The sequence below is a fragment of the Pararge aegeria genome, chromosome 12 (assembly GCF_905163445.1).
Source record: "Pararge aegeria chromosome 12, ilParAegt1.1, whole genome shotgun sequence".
Classification (NCBI taxonomy): domain Eukaryota; kingdom Metazoa; phylum Arthropoda; class Insecta; order Lepidoptera; family Nymphalidae; genus Pararge; species Pararge aegeria.
This window is the reverse complement of record NC_053191.1, coordinates 10,306,981-10,323,634: the sequence shown is the minus strand read 5'-3', so window position 1 is coordinate 10,323,634 and position 16,654 is coordinate 10,306,981. Positions and strand designations below refer to the sequence as shown.

At 34.8% G+C, this 16,654-nt stretch overlaps 1 protein-coding gene across 1 annotated transcript; it reads right to left on the bottom strand.

Annotated features, from left to right (window-relative positions):
- Positions 1–971: 971 nt before the first annotated feature.
- On the bottom strand, positions 972–15,623 carry LOC120628195 (clavesin-1-like). The gene is made up of 7 exons (XM_039896445.1): positions 15,558–15,623; positions 14,136–14,275; positions 4,438–4,591; positions 3,795–3,899; positions 2,464–2,611; positions 1,461–1,677; positions 972–1,147 (listed from the first exon to the last, which is right to left on the bottom strand). Exons 2-7 carry the CDS (start codon positions 14,269–14,271, stop codon positions 993–995), a joined length of 915 nt encoding a protein of 304 aa, XP_039752379.1. The 5' UTR covers positions 14,272–14,275; positions 15,558–15,623; the 3' UTR covers positions 972–992.
- Positions 15,624–16,654: the final 1,031 nt, after the last annotated feature.

The window sequence follows — 16,654 nt, the reverse complement described above, 5'->3', positions numbered from 1 at the left end:
TATTTAGATCGAAATGATAAAGGGCACCATTAACATTGATCCATTAGCGGAGGGTCAAGGTCGTACACCACAATGGCCAACGCTGAATGCTAAACTTTATACGCTTTTGAGAACAATATGGCACTGGCAGGTATGCAGGTTTCCTCACCATGTATTCCTTTACCGTTAAAGCAAGTTATATTTTTATTGCTTATTTAGAACGCAAATAACTCAGAATAGTTAGTGATGCGTGCCAGACATCGAACTCAGTCCGACCGAAGGAGAGGCTGAAGCTCTAACCAATACGCTATCACCGCTTCTATAGGCTATAGAATCTACTCGATACTAATAAAAGATACATTTAAAAAAGCCTAAAAGGACGTAGTAACTTGTAGCTTACAGTTCTTGTCAAAATCGTGATATTACTTTAGCTTTACAGTCCTACAAATATTTAGTTGGCAGAAAGATTCAAATAATATAAAGCTCTTGTTTCAAGCGGCTCGAGTCTCCAGGATACATCGTCATTACATTTTGGATCCATACTACTATACCTAGCATAATATCTGTAGGTACTACATTAAGTACGATAAAACATTTTCTGCCAAAATAAACAAATCGAACCTTTCCTACAGCATGGGGCACTTCGATATAAAATGCCAAATTCTCCTGCGGATGTACGCCACGCGGCACGCAACGTTCTTTTGTAGCGCAGCATGGGGAATAGGGTGGAATAGTCCTTACAGAGGACTGATCACCCGTCTGCCACTGGCAGGCGTCCCCTCTATAAATAATTTGTAGCGCAGCGGCGCTTTCGACGAAATGCGGCACGTGCCAAGACGGCACGGCACAAGGCGATTTTATCTAAGCGGATGGACTTTAAGAAAGAAATATCATAATGTAAAGTTCTTAAGTTTATTAGGTACAGCTTTAAGCACTCCACCCACACCTTTATCTATACATAATTTACAACATTTATTAATTACCTAAAACATAAACTTATTGTTATGTATACTTTAATCAATTTCTAACTTCTTGAACGAGCCTTCAACGCCACCAAAAATATCCGATATTGTCTTCGGCTTTCCAGGCCGGAGGGTTTCTATTACACGTTTTTTGTTCTCTTGCTCAAAGAAATCCTTGTAGTCTCTTAGTCTTTCAAGAACATCATCTAAGTATTAAAAAAAATAATATTTTATTATAAAAAAATCAATAGAATTTAGTGAACTTAAAATTATACAAATTTCACTCGCTCTCAAAATGCATGCTTAAACTTACCTAGAATACCCAAACAGTTAAAACAAAACAAAACATATTTATTCGGTAAGCATCTGTGCCGCGTTACCTTCGGGCAAAAATAGACAAATCTTCACGGTTCAATTTTCTTTCTTTCTTATTTCTTCAACCTTTACACACCACACCAGACAGATCTTCCAAACAAGCAAATTAAGCAAAACGCTCATCTTAGTATATTAACTATTTACCAGTAATTTCTTGGTACGTTTTGTATTCTCCTCCTGACTCCTTAGGCAAGGCCTCAATGGGAAGGAACTTCTCTAAAGTCTTAGAACCAGTTGTGTGGATATGTAGGACGTCCATCAACGTCTTTTTCATAAATGGCTTCATCATCAGTAACAACTTGTCAATAAAAGATGGGGCATTCATAAAGTGTAGTCCCATGAGCTTCACTAGGATGGCTTCCTGTAATCATGAAAGTTATTTGTTCCATACTGATATTATAAATGACGGTACACCGATCGCGATATATATTACTTGCAGAAGCTGCTTTGGCTTTCGTGGAGACTGAGTTCGAGCCCCGGCACGCATCACTAACTTTTCGGAGTTATGTGCGTTTTAATTTAAGCAATTGAAAGACCATTTGCTTTAAACGGTGAAGCAATACATCGTGAGGAAACCTGCATGCTTATGAGTTCTCCATAATGTTCTCAACGGCGTGTGAAGTCTACCAATCCGCACTTGGCCAGCGTGGTAGACTACGGCCTAAACCCTTCTGATTCTGAGAGGAGACCCGTGCCTTGTAGTGGGCCGGTAAAGGTTTGATGATGATGATGATATTGGATAGAAGCAGGCGTTACTTTGCGGAAATCCATGATATATTATCAAAATTAAGCTTAATTTGCTAGTATAGTAGTATATGAAAAGTTGAGTATAGCAAATTAAGGTTAATTTTGATAATATATCATGGATTTCCGCAAAGTAACGCCTGCTTCTATCCAATATTTAAAAACGGTGAGCTTGACCGTGCAGGCTCGACTTTACATAAAATTAACTAAATTACATCGAGTCGCAGTTCTTTTCGCGGAGTATAGCAAATTAAGCTTAATTTTGATAATATGATGATGATGATGATGATGATATCACTTGCATTTTTAAGATCTGAATAGGTTTTTTAGGACCACAAAAATGAAAATGTTCCTTCTGGTTTCAAAAAATAACCTTTGTTCTGCCATATTTTTTTTTTCTCACCTGAAGGTAATAAAGGAGTTGCTGAATGTTTTGCAAGTCCATCCTGGCTAAATGACCTAATGTCACTCCTTCAAAATCCACGACAAGAAGAAAGCCAGGCCACGTGCCTTCTTCTAATTGCGCTACGTCTAGAATCATGAGTACAGTCCTGCGAAAGTTTATTATTTGTGATTGTAAATACGAAGCACACCAGCGTTCTTTAATAAACAGGCCACGTAAAGTAAAAATAATATATATTCACATAAATATTTTCCAGTTGTGGGATTCAAACCCATGGCCTTGGACTCAGAAAGCAGGGTCGCTGCCCACTGCGCCAGTCGGCCGTCATTCATATTCTAATACAATACTAACAAAATTATAAAGAGGAAACATTAGATTTATTATTTGTTTGTATCTAATGGATAATATCAAAAACCACTCCTAAGTAAATTGAAAGGCAGATGAAGAAGTTATCATCCTTTCAATTCGCTATTTTTTGAAGATATCTTCTCGAAATTGTGCATAAACTACTGGTAATACAAGCTCTCTCATAGGAAAATCTGTGAAAAGTCGAAACTACAACAGGTTTCTTCCTCTCCAAGAAAATATTGTTTTTCTCTTTATTTATGAATACCAAAGTACATTTAAATCCGTTTTGTAGTTTATTAATAAAAAATATATATTGTTTTAGTTTCTCGGCATCAGATCTTCCTTCGTTAAATGCTTTTGAATTATACATTTTAAGTGTACAGAAGTCGTGAATTTACCGTTTTAACATAACTACAACTTTTCTCTAGATTATATATCTCTCATTGTTAAGGCAGCGTTCGTAGGAAACGCTTTCGTTCGACCGTTTTTCTCCGACTTACTTTGCAAATCTGACTAACATGTAAAAGTCTTTTCGTTTTTCAATTATTTCATTTATTATATTATAATATATATATAATAACCTATATCACTCACAAATAATGTGGCTGTATATTAGAAAAAGAATTTTTAAAATCGGTGCAGAGGATCCAGAGATTACCTTAGTTTAGAAGTATAGATAATATGTAGTCATGCCGTTTTCTGCCGATTGAACCATAATAATAATATCGTTGATTTCAGACAATATGCAAAATTATAACATACTTAAACGCCGTTTAAGTATGAAAGCATGCTTAAAACCAAAAGTCTGGTGGGAGGCTTTGGCCGTGGCTAGATACCATTAAGCGATTAAGCGTTCCGGTACGATGCTGCGTAGAAACCGATTAGGGGTGTGGCTTTAATATAAGTAGCGTAGTAATAAGCGCTTGACTGCAATCACAATATCAGGTGTGATGTGCATATATAAAAAAAAATAACAAACATACCTTAAAGCTTGTCCGAAATTAAAATGCTTAGGGTTGTAGTCGATTAAATGGCTGTAGAAAATTCTGTACCCCTCACTTGTCCGCATCGGTAGAGTAGTCAATACGCTAAAAAAACAAAATAATATAATTACCTAAATATCATACGTTTTCATTATAACTGACAGTCTGAGGTCGACCAGAGAAATGCTAAGCTGTGGTTATGAAATCCACCAATATGGACGTTTATTTTCATAGCTGAGCTTAGCTAAGTATAAATAAATAAAAAATCTTTATTGGCAAAAAAGTTACAGTTTTATTTTGCTTTGTCTGCGATCTCCACACTATGTGGCCTGTATTGCAGAGATCAAGCACTGGCGCGTTTGATGAAGCAAATTTTTTTGTATGGAGAAAAGAGTGTTAAAGTTAAAGATGGCAGCTAAACATAAAGGAGCTAAGTAAGTAAGCAAGTGAATCTTGTCCTCGTTGCTCTCTGTAGCGAAATTATTTATTAGCTGCGACCCTAAAACCTAAAAATAGACCTAAAACTTGTCGAATCAACTCGAACTTGTCACAAATAGATCATATTGTAGCTTTCGTGATGTTGTGTAATGTCTGTCAAACCTTTTGCTTTTATCTAAATAGACTTATTTTTAAAATAACTTACATATCTTTAACATTTTGTTCAATTTCAGCGTCAACTTTTCTATTCTTGAAATAGTTATTGAAGAGAGTGCGAAGGGTCAAGTTTAGGTCCAACACTTGTTTTGCAAGTTCAGAACTACGATTGCAGCAGTGGTATGCTAATATCAGGTCCAAATCTGGAAGCAAATAATTTACTTGTTAATAACGAGTATTTTTCTAACTAGCGTCCCTTAACGTTCTGTGTCACCAAGAATGAATATTTTTAAACGCCTTTTTGGTAGGCAAGTACCTAAAATCTAATTTTTCTAACTTGTCTTAAGACTTTTGTTACTTTTAAATTGTTAAGAAAATAATATAAACATACATAAAGAAAATCTATTTTTACTGCGTTTATTATTATTTATTTAATCGCACTTGTTTTTTAATATTTGTGATTTTTTTACTATAAACGTGTGAAAACATTTGTTTCCATTATAAGACAAGTTAGAAAAATTTGAGTGTAAATAAAATAATTAACAAATCATGCATGCCAATTCTGATAAAATATCATGTCCATGTAACGTAGTTTACCGGCAGGGTCTCTTCTCACAATGAGAAGGGATTTAGGCCGTATTCCACAACGCTGGCCCAGTGCGGATTGTTGGACTTCACACATCTGAGAACATTATGAGAACTCTCAGGCAAGCAGGTTTCACGATGTTTTCCTCCCTCGTTAAAGCAAGTGATATCATATAGCGCACATAACTTAGAACACTTAGAAGTGCGTGCTGGGATTCGAACTCGCTCTCCCGAAATAGAAGCCAAAGTCCTTACAGCTTGGCACATTTAACATTGCTGTGTGTTTGCTGGTTCCTTCTTTCATGGATATTCGAGCGAAACTACTGTTTATTTCGTGTAGCTATCTCGAAAACAGATCTAATGATTTGTATCAAATTTAGTTTTAGATTAGATTTCGCTTCTTAAGTTTATCTTGATGGATTATATTCCTGAAAGATCATAGTTCATAAAAGTACCGGTTTATATTTTAATCACATATTGTGTATAAGCGTATTTCAATTACACACAATGAAAATGAGAATCATCGCTGGTCTCAGAAGGATCTACTCAACTCAACCGGAAAACTATGATTACATGCTGTTGTAAATTACAATATTTTTAAAACAGAAAAATAAAACTACTTAAACAACTTTACTGAATGTATAATTATTTAGATTAGGTAGTTGTTTCTAAATAGTATTGTTATTAAACTAGAGTTGTGAAATGACTGTTATAAATTTGAAGGTCTTGCACCAGTTTTAGGGTTCTAAACCATCTGATAATAATCGTTAAAGCCTAAAAACTTGCATTGGAGCAGTGTGGTGGGGTTTTATGCTTTTAAAACCTTTTCTGCTACGAGAGAAGAGTCTGAAGAGGCCCAGCTGTGGGATGCTAACAGGCTGATAATTATAATGATGATACCTTATATTGGTAAAACAGAACCCTCAAAGCAGAGGTTCCTAAACTTAAAAAAAATTCGAAGTTTAATATCTATCAACATTGAGTAAAGCCAAGCCAACATTTTTGTTCTTAACTATCGAAATTAGATTAGTTACCAGGTTTACCCGGAAGGCTAGGACCTAAACCACTTTTAGAATCACTGGTTAAGGCTATGTTCCATCACACTGGCCAAGTGCGAATTCACTTCACACGTTAAGCATGCAGCTTCAAGGATAAAAGAGCTTAAAGCAAGTGATATTTTAATTGCTTAAATTGAAAAAGCACATAGTAGATCTAACTTATTTCATCTTGTTAATATCCCTATCCCCATCCCTACTAATATTATAAATGTCAATGTGTGTTTGTTTGTTACGCTTTCACGCAAAAACTACTCAACAGATCCTCATGAAACTTTGTACAACTATTCTTGGAAGTTTTAGAAGTAATATAGAATAGTTTTTATCCCGACATTAAGCTTGGTTCCTTTGGGAGAGGGGATTAAAGTGTTTGACGATTTTACAAAATAACTCCGACAAATTATAACCGATTTAAATAATATTTTTTTTACTATAGAGGTTTAATTTTGTCCAAACTTTATGTAGATCTGATGAATATGATTGGAGATAGAGGACAGAACTCCTCAGCGGACAGCAGCAAACCCCTCATTTAAGGCTCGGCGATACTAAATACTTTAGATTTTTTTAGAACTATAACTAAATTGAATGCGACCACAAAAAACAAAATCAAACGCAGACGAAGTCGCGGACAACAGCTAGTCTAGATATATTGTAGTATTTTTAGTAGTTATCATTAATTATAACATTATATATTATCTTGTTGCACATTTGTTTGACCTATTCCATTTTATAAAATCATCTTACTCACACCCTGGGGTGGAAGATATCTGGAGATATCTGGAGATATCTGGAGATATATGGAGATAAGCTTTTCTTTGTTTACTTCATATATTTATGTTTCACAATTAATGGTACATAAATTATCAATAAATAAAAGGGATACTCAAGCCACAACACTGGTATCCTTTCAAGGTAAGGGACACACAGTGCGCGAGTTCAACTCGCACTTAGCGGTTTTTTTTTCTGATACGTTCTTTTGTATTAATAGGCCATGTTCATGTCTCGTTTAAATTCAGTTTTGCAGCCAACTGGTTTCTACACGACACCGGCAAATGCTTAGTTTAGAATGGAAGTTAAATTTATAAATCGTTAGTATAGTCAGATTAAAATATTCACACTAAAATATAGGTATGAACTAATAAGCCAACAGTTTGAAGTGAAAATCATTGTCCCCTCTTACAGCGCAATCACTTCTGGCGTGCCACAGGGCGGTGCTCTATCTTCTATCCCCTCTTCTCTTCGCTATACAACTCCTAAATAAAACCCGAAATAATACTTTAGAAGTTTTAGAGGTACATTATTTACTGTCTCTATTCTAATGCAAAAGTGAAATCAAGTGACTAGTGTTCGTCAAAAGCCATTTGTCAACTGTCTTAAAAAAAGAGGAGGTTCTTAAATAATATCTATCAAATTTTAATTATGAGTAGTATTAGTGCAACATATATTTTTTGTTCGATTATATGTATGAGTATAATACATTATTATATATATATATTATATGTATGTAATAAATATATGTATTATATGTATGTAATAAATATATTTGTTTACTATCTATACTAATATATAAATCTATAGAGTTTTTTACGGTTGTTCCGTTAAAACTATTTAACTATACATTCAACGATTGAATTGAAATTTTGCATCCATGTAGAGGATACATTGACTTAATGGATAGGCTAACTATTTAAAAAGTGTTAATTCTCCGAAGTGTATATCGGGTGCGATAATGATTAGAAAAAATCATAAAAACTAAATTTTGAATTTTAACTCCTTTAGACATGAAATTTGGACAGAATTTTTTTGGGCTATGTTACGAGCAAACAAGAATGTATTTAATCGGTTACGGGGGTGCTACTGAAAAAAAATGAAAATTTTATACTAAAATTCCCACAGACTTAAAATTTATTAAAAGTTTCATGTTTGTTAAATTAAGGTCGCTTACTATCAGATTTCGAAAAATTTTAGCCCTAGAGGAGATTGTGGGGGCTTTAAAATTATTTATATATTTAGAATTGTTGATAACATCCTAAAGGTTTTTTTTATAGTAATAAATGATGGACCAAGCTGTGGTTACCTAATGGTTAGTGAAAAACCATAATTTTTTACATCAACAGAGGAACACTTTGAATGCCATGCAAGAAACACATCCTATGAAATGGCACCCTTCGGACTGGAACGCAGCTTAGCAGCTTAAATAGGCATGGGGGTAGTAGGGACTTCCCTGGACAAGCTTGGCCACAAAATGCTTTAATAGGTACTACTACTAAAACTTTAAGTGCGGAAGAGTCTATGTAAGATTTGCAACTATCTATAATTTCCAAATAATACTGGTTGCCTCTGGGAGTAGGAGCGACATCTTTAGTGCTACAACACATATCTATATATATAAAATTGTTATGTCGGTTTGTGTACGCTTCAAAAACTCAAAAAGTTCTGCAATGATTGGGCTGAAATTTTAGCATGATATATAATACGCATCAAGGATTGTTTTTATCTATTTTTCTCAACCATTCAATCACAATGTGCCACAGCGAAGCGTGGCCGGGTACAACTAGTATATTATATATTTGTAATTAATTCTTATGTGTATATTATATAATGTGGTGTGCTATATTTATTTATTATAAATATATAATACACATATAATTCTATTTCTATTGTAGTTTTTCAACCTTTTTTTGCGTATTTTTAGAAACACAAGACAATAATTTCACTACGTCTAGCATAGGCAGGAGGGTAAAAACATATCACCCTATTATATCCCCTTATCCCACCCTAAATTACGGTAACAGGGACACTTATATTATTTGGATATTACTTTCAATGATGCGCCAGTGCTCGGAGAATTGCTAAAAAAAAGCCGTGGGAGAAGATAAATTTAATCCTTTCCCTTTGGTAGAGGGAAAGGATGGAATGTCCCCTGCCGTGCTAAGGTCTCTCACGTAGGAGAGAGGTATGTAAAGCGTAGAGCTGGTTTACTGTTTCTGCGGGTTGACGGTGAAGACTTCAAAGGGCTTTAACGATTACTATCACATGTTTGTGAGGGAAGCGGGTAAGACGATGCGTTGCTTGGTGCTTCTTTGAATGCGCGCGGCTCTGTACAAGCGCTATACATGAGTACGAGTGGAATCAGAATAGTATGAAGAATTGGGTAAGGCGTTATTACTTCCCCGGAGGAACTCTGTCACAATAAGCTTTACAACACATATTTATGGCATTGAGAGATTGCAGTCAAGCGCGAACTTGAAGCAGAATAAAAAAAAGCGAGTGAACCGTGCGGTTGTTTTGAATGCGGACCTACGCGAATTGCAGGCGTTTCGTTGGTTCGATGTTGTATATGATTTTAATGACTTTCATGTGGATAGACATCGCCGATTCCTTTCAGCTAACTCTATAACTGAGATCCTCTCGACAGAAAACCATGATAACTTATAGATACAACTTTACAGAACCGAAGACCTTGTAATCCGTAGTTGCACATGTTAACCACAAGGTCAATGAGGCGGTAGTTGTTAAACACATAAAAAATTATTCTGCTGCCATACACAGTGGTGTAGTTAGTGGATGATACTAACAGTGTAATAAGTAAATTACACTGTACTGTACGTTTTTTCCATAGGAAAATAGGTAATTATTCTTAAGATAAAACGTTTTCTCTGTTATAAACAAAGACACGATGGGAATTATCTAATACTAGCTTTTCATGGCGACTTTGCCTTTGACATATTTCTGTTTCGTTTAAAAATCCCGCAGGAATCGTTTATTTTCCTATATAAGCTAAGACGTAGATATTCCTACCATGTTTATCTCCAGGATGTCATGTATCATTATGCAAATTTTTGTCAAGTGGTGTTTGCGCCTAAGCTGTACATAAGTTTAATTTCTGAATAACGGAGGGACGGTCCCCTGGTCTAGGCAGGAGACAATTTTTTTATCCCCGATTACATGCATTGGCAAGGGATAAAATTTATGTGTCTACCTGCCAAAGAACGGTGACAGGGAATAGATATACTATATACTATATAATAGAAGTTAACCCCCGTTGATTACTACACGTATATTATTTGAGTATTATTTTCACTTTTGCGCCAATACTTTGAGAGTTGATAAATATGCGGAAGAAAATAAACTTTATCCTTTCCCGGGGAGAAAAATGTCTCCTGCCCTGGATAGTCGCGCTGTTTTTTTTTCGTGATAAAATATCCTATTTTGAAAGCTATTCTCTGCGCGGCTAGCGCATTGATTGAGCCAAATTCATATAGGAAACAAACAAACAAAAAAAGAAGCAGAAAACCTTTCGTATGTATTTTTCTAGGTAAATACTCACGTAATACGTACCTACTTATAATAGAGCAAGAGCCTGTGTACCAAAGACCTTCTATTTTGTCCTATTAGAATAATTATTATAAACGTACCGTGCTAAGAATACGCTATTATGAGGCTTTGCTACGCTTTGTTTATAAACCATAATAAATTAATGTATTATGGTTTGGGAAAAATTAGATAGGTCGATAGTTGATTTGACGATAAAATGTTTATTGTAATGATTTGTTTACTGACATTCGAGTAGCATTCAAGGCTCCGACATCACTGACCGGACGCATTGTATAATTAAAATGATACATATATACTTAGATATTGTTTCATTCATTCATTTTGTACGACGACCTTGCGATGCCAATGAAAAAAGAATATTTTAGAACTAAAAAAATTGAATTACGAGTTAGGTTTAAATTACGCTGATAATGTCCCCGATGAAAATTCTGTTAATGGCGAAACTTTGTTTTCACCGTGGAGCTTACAGTTATGCATGGATATGGCTAGTGTAGTCAAACTTTCTTGTTCGTTGGGTTTTAGGTGAAAGGCTCTTAGGCTGTGGCTAGTTACCACCCAAAGACTACTGACAAAGACGCGCTGCCTAGCGATTTAGCGTTCCGGTACGTTAGTTATGCATGGATATGGCTAGTGTAGTCAAACTTTCTTGTTCGTTGGGTTTTAGGTGAAAGGCTCTTAGGCTGTGGCTAGTTATCACCCAAAGACTACTGACAAAGACGCGCTGCCTAGCGATTTAGCGTTCCGGTATCAAGGCGCGTCGGCACCGATTAGGAGAGTAAGTAAAACTTCTTTAGGCGCGACTAGGGAGTAACTCAGATTTTTTTCTGACGGAAGTAACGCTTACGTCAGACGTCTGTATAGTTTCCGCTATTCAAAGATAATAATTTGGATTGGTCGTAAGTATATGTCATATACTCCACGCTTTTTGACTTATACGCCAGCTAGTGGCAAATGTCATAATCAATTAGGATTATTTATTTCCAATATTTGCAAACGGATCATTTGTGAATAGCAAAGTTTCTGACGATTGTAGCGATCCTGCTTTCGGAGTCCAAGGCCCTGGGTTCGATTCCCACAACTGGAAAATGTTCGTGTGATGAGCATGAATGTTTTTCAGTGTCTGGGTGTTTATATGTATATTCTAAGTATTTATGTATATTATTTATAAAAAATATTCAACAGTCATCTTAGTACCCATAACACAAGCTACGCTTTCTTTGGGGCTAGATGGCGATGTTTGCATTGTCGTAATATATTTATTTATATTATTTCTTTATTCTAATTATATTAAAAATAATATTCAATGACAAGGTTATATTAACATGTACTAATCAAACCTTCAATTTAATACTCTTAATTATTTTATATAACAAATGAAAATATTTATATAGTGTGAAAGTGATATAAATGAATTTTAAATAGAATATAAAATTAATAGTAAATATTAAATGTAATGGCAGAGACCCAGGAACATTTTACTCAAAAAAAAAAAAAAAGTTTTACTTCAATTCATCACTTAGGTGAGAGTGCAGTCGAGGGTTAACTTGTAGTTGTATATAAAAATCAGATTTTAGGTTAGGTTTAAGTTCAATTGCATGATTGACAGAATTAATACGATGATCGAGTAGGCCAAATGAATTAATTTCGAACTTCTTAAAATTGTAGCTTATAACTTTGCATCTGCAAGGTAATCTGCTCCTAATTGTTCTAAGGTATATTGCACGAAGTAAGTAGGATTTTTTAGGACATCCTTGAACCGAAACAGACTTTCGTTTACCAGTACTGAGCCTAAAATAAAACAAAACTACTTTTGGTAGCCTTGTATTATATACCTATACGTGCCAAGTGCTCATACCATCTAAGTATAGTCTATTTTTACTTACTTTTCGTATTATGTTAACAATCTTTTCATTACTTTTAGTGTAAAGTATGTTTTAACAATAGCTGAAAAAACAAATAAGTTGGCACGAATAAAAAAAAAATGTATGCTTTTTTATAGCTTATGATTTTCAAACCGTTCTTTACACCAAAAAGTAATCGAAAGATTGTATACATAATAGGATGTGTAAGAAAAATGGAGTGTAAATTGTCCTTTTATCCGTCAACACTCAATCTCTGCCCCTTGATTTGACGCAATTCAGAAATAATATCTAACTATACTTATAATAAAACTGTAACTGGAACATTTCTGTACATTTAATATATTTTGAAAATTTTGACCGGGGGATGCTTTATAATCGACACTGAGTCCAAAACAGTGCAGACGAAGTTGTGCGGGTCAGCTAGTAGAAGTATATTAATGTTGGATATCCGTTTTGTGAACAAAACAAACTCTAGAAGCTTAAATCTAGAATCATTGACAGGGTGGTGGCTTTAAAAATAACTATTTTAGTGTTAAAATGCGGATTATATGATGTCTAAACATTCTTTTTTTTTATTCCTTTACAATTTAGAACCTGAAGTCTCATCTGGTGGTGTCATGATGCAGTCTAAAATGGTAACGGGCTAACCTTTTAAGACTATGACATTATATTAAAAACGATACCGTACTGGACATTGTACCTAAGCGCTAAATCGCTTGGCGGCACGTGGTTCTCTGTAGGATGGTAACAAGCCATCGCCAATGTCTCCTACCAGACCATACATTTAAATTCCCAGATTGCCCAGATTCAAAACACAGTGATAACGACTGTGCCAAGGACCTTTGAATTGCCGAAATCAGCAACAGCAATCGCAATACGTGAGGCTATTTCTGTGCTTAACCGGTTGTCCTTCCGTATTAAAATACCCATATAACGAAATAGTTATACTTCTACGCATATTGCGTGGCCAATCATACGAGGAGTTTTATTTAAATCTGCGTATTAAAAAATCATCGCACCAGAATGACGGCAGATTGGCGCAGTCTGCAGCTGTTGCTTTCTGAGTCCGAGACCGTGGGTTCGATTCCCACTACTGGAAAATTTTCGTGTGATGAGCATGAATGTTCTTCAGTGTCTTGGTTTTTATATGTATATTCTAAGTGTATTATTTATAAAAATATTCATCAGTTATCTTAGTACCCATAACACAAGCTACTCTTACTTTAGGGCTAGATGGCGATGTGTGTAGTGTCGTGGTATATTTATTTATAGGTTTTTTTTAATTGTTTTCAGTTATGTAAAACCATTTGCAGGTTAGGCGTTAAACGGTTAGAAAGGTTGTAGATTATTCTTGTTGTAGTTTGTACACATTTGTATTATCCTCTTCTTTTTTTTATACTATAAAGGATTGTTATTTTTATGTCGGTATATTTTAATGTTGGTTCATTGTGAATGCCCGTTTTAGATAGGGTCACCTACTGGCTGTAGAAGACTAAGAAATTTAATAAAATTGAGTTTTAAAAATAAAGGCAGTAGGCCTGTAATCAGTAACCAAAACTACCGAACTAGTTTAAAATAAAAGCGCTAAAACAACAATGGATGGGGCACAATAGCATTGGACATTGTTCAGTCAAGGTACCAGGAACCCCTAATTACCTACTATAATAATAAATATAATATTTTAAAGGTCAAATAGAATGGTTGAGTTAATATTTTAATGATTTGGATAATTATTTAAATACGTACGTTAAGAATTTGTCCTTTTTATAAAAATAAAACCTTCTTATACGGTAAGAAGGTTATTTTTTTATAAAATCTACATAAAATACGTTGTGCTACATATAGTACTGTTTTCACAGATATTGGCCTTAGGACCTTTTACGATTGACTATTAACTAAAAATATACCTGTGATATGCTCTTCTGGTAAATGTGGTTGTGTTTTTACCCATTGCCGTAGTTTGGCAATGTCCGCTGGGGTGATACCGTTTTTTTTACTGTATTCGTCCTCCAGTGCAATGGGCTTCATCCCCTTCGCCGGCATTTTGCTGGAAAAGAAGATCAAAATATAAATGACAAAGTTCATCAGATTTCCATTGAGGGATTACAACATTACAAAATATCAATTAATCAAGTTAATTAAAAACTTCCTTTATCCAAATAGGCAAGTGAAAACGATTCAAATCTTCTATACTTGAACTTTTGAGGGCTTTTAAATCTTAAACATACACTTTTGGTATATTCAGAAATATTATTTTTTCATAGTAGTCCATAAAAAATGGACAACGCACTGGCCACGGGTCGGCCACGCGTTATATACTTAATAGCACTTTATGCCTCATCACATAAAGCTTACAATTCAATGCCATAATTTAAGTCGTGAAGTCTACTTCTGGCATTTCATTATTGTTACATAAAAACAGCCGTTAAAATAATGATATTCAAACATTGCATATTAGAGTAGGTATAATATTATGTAACTATGGGCCTGATATGAAACGTTAGGAGTCACTAAGCTCATTTCGAGTTTCGTTGCGTGATCTTATCGGAAAGGAGTATCAAAGGAGAGTCGAAGATTCAGAAGGTTGAGCCGAAAAATGTTTAGCATGCCGCGTTCTAACATATTTTATTAATTAAGGCTGGATTCGGAATTGTTTACAAACGAACTGCGTATCTAAGTGATTTTATATAAAACTACTGGCAATACTAACATTAAAATTAGTGCTTTAGTTAAAGAACAAAAAGTTAATGGTTCTTAGCACTTTTTCTTTTACTATTTTAATTATATTATTTCTTTCGGTTTCTCCTGTTAAACAAGTATCTAATACTTCCGTGTTAATCTTAAAGAGTACTTACGAGGTACTATCAACGACCTTTGAACTTCACATAATATAAACCATACGCTGATCAATGTTATAAAATTATATCTATTTTGTGCTAGTTGCTATGGCTGTGGTGATTTTCGTGTTAATCTCCACTAAAATTTATGTAGCTTATGTAGATGTAGCTTTTTAAATTCATAAATACCAACCTCAACTATTTTTTAAACTTTTTAAGTTATTTGTACCCCATAGGAATAATCTGTCAGCTTGAAAACAATGGTTCTTTCTATCATTTAATAGTCATCATTTAATATAAACACTAGCGTGAAATAACAAACTAACAATAAAAATCCCATTCTTTTAACAAATCCAACTTCAAAAGTTTCTAAAACTGAAGGAATAATTTGATGTGTAACCTAATTTTTTTTAAAAGCGTTCGTATTGAGCATGTGAAACAAAACGGAGAATCGATCTATTTTTTAAGTAAAATTGGCACTTGGTGACTCACATTTTTTAAAACCGGTGCCTTGTTATACACACTGTATGATGACAATATTCAGATGTAATATTTTTTTTATACACACTGTATGATCACAATAATCAAATAATAAATTTGCGAAATTAGAATTCAGAACACACCCGTCATCAACAACGGTTGTCGGCATAGTATTCTTTTATTTATTAATGGCACCGACCTTGTTAGTTCGCGAATGTTTATGTACATTACCAAGCCATATAAGGTTGTATTTTTTGCACGATGTTCATTATATATCTTATTTAAGTATTTATTAACTTTACATATTTATCTTAATTTGTATTATACATAACGCACTAGAAATATTTTATACACATTTAAGTATTTCGGTATCGAAATGTACAAATAATGAATTTGACAGCAGTCGAGAGCCCTAAAGAAAAAAATCACCTATAACCCATTTATTTGGTGGCAGGCGAAGCCGTGTAGTGGCTATTTACCACGCTACCAACAAAGACGTGTCGCGAAGCGATGTAGTAGTCCGATACGATGTCTCGCAGAAACTGATGAGGGGTATGCCATATAACTGCCATACCCCAAACAGGTTAGCCTGCTACCATTTTAGACTGCAACATCTCTTACCACCAGGTGAGATTTCAGTCAAGGCAGTCTTGGTATAAAAAAAATGATGGAACATCAATCCTCTGAGGCTAACTGCCATCATAAACAATAAAAAAGTAGATATGATATAGAAAATTCCTTAATAACCCAACCTTAACGTACAATTAATTAAGTACAAAATACTCCATCGTCAAGGCAAGCAACGGAGCTCCAAAAACAATGGGCTTGTGCTGGTCAGGGTCCAGCGGCTCCATGCGACTCCATGAGATCTAACCACAGCGACGGGGTTTACCAACGCAACGCTGCCTTTACTGGTCTGGCGAGGTCGCCATTTCAGCACCTTGGGACCCTGACGTCCATCTACTCTGCAAACTATTTGCCACTTCAGCTTCGCGACTCGTTGAGCTATGTCGTTAATTGTGGTTCTTCTACGGATATCCTCATACCTCATTTGATCAGGCAGAGATACTCCAAGCATAGCTTTATCTATAGCATGCTGAGAGTTTTCT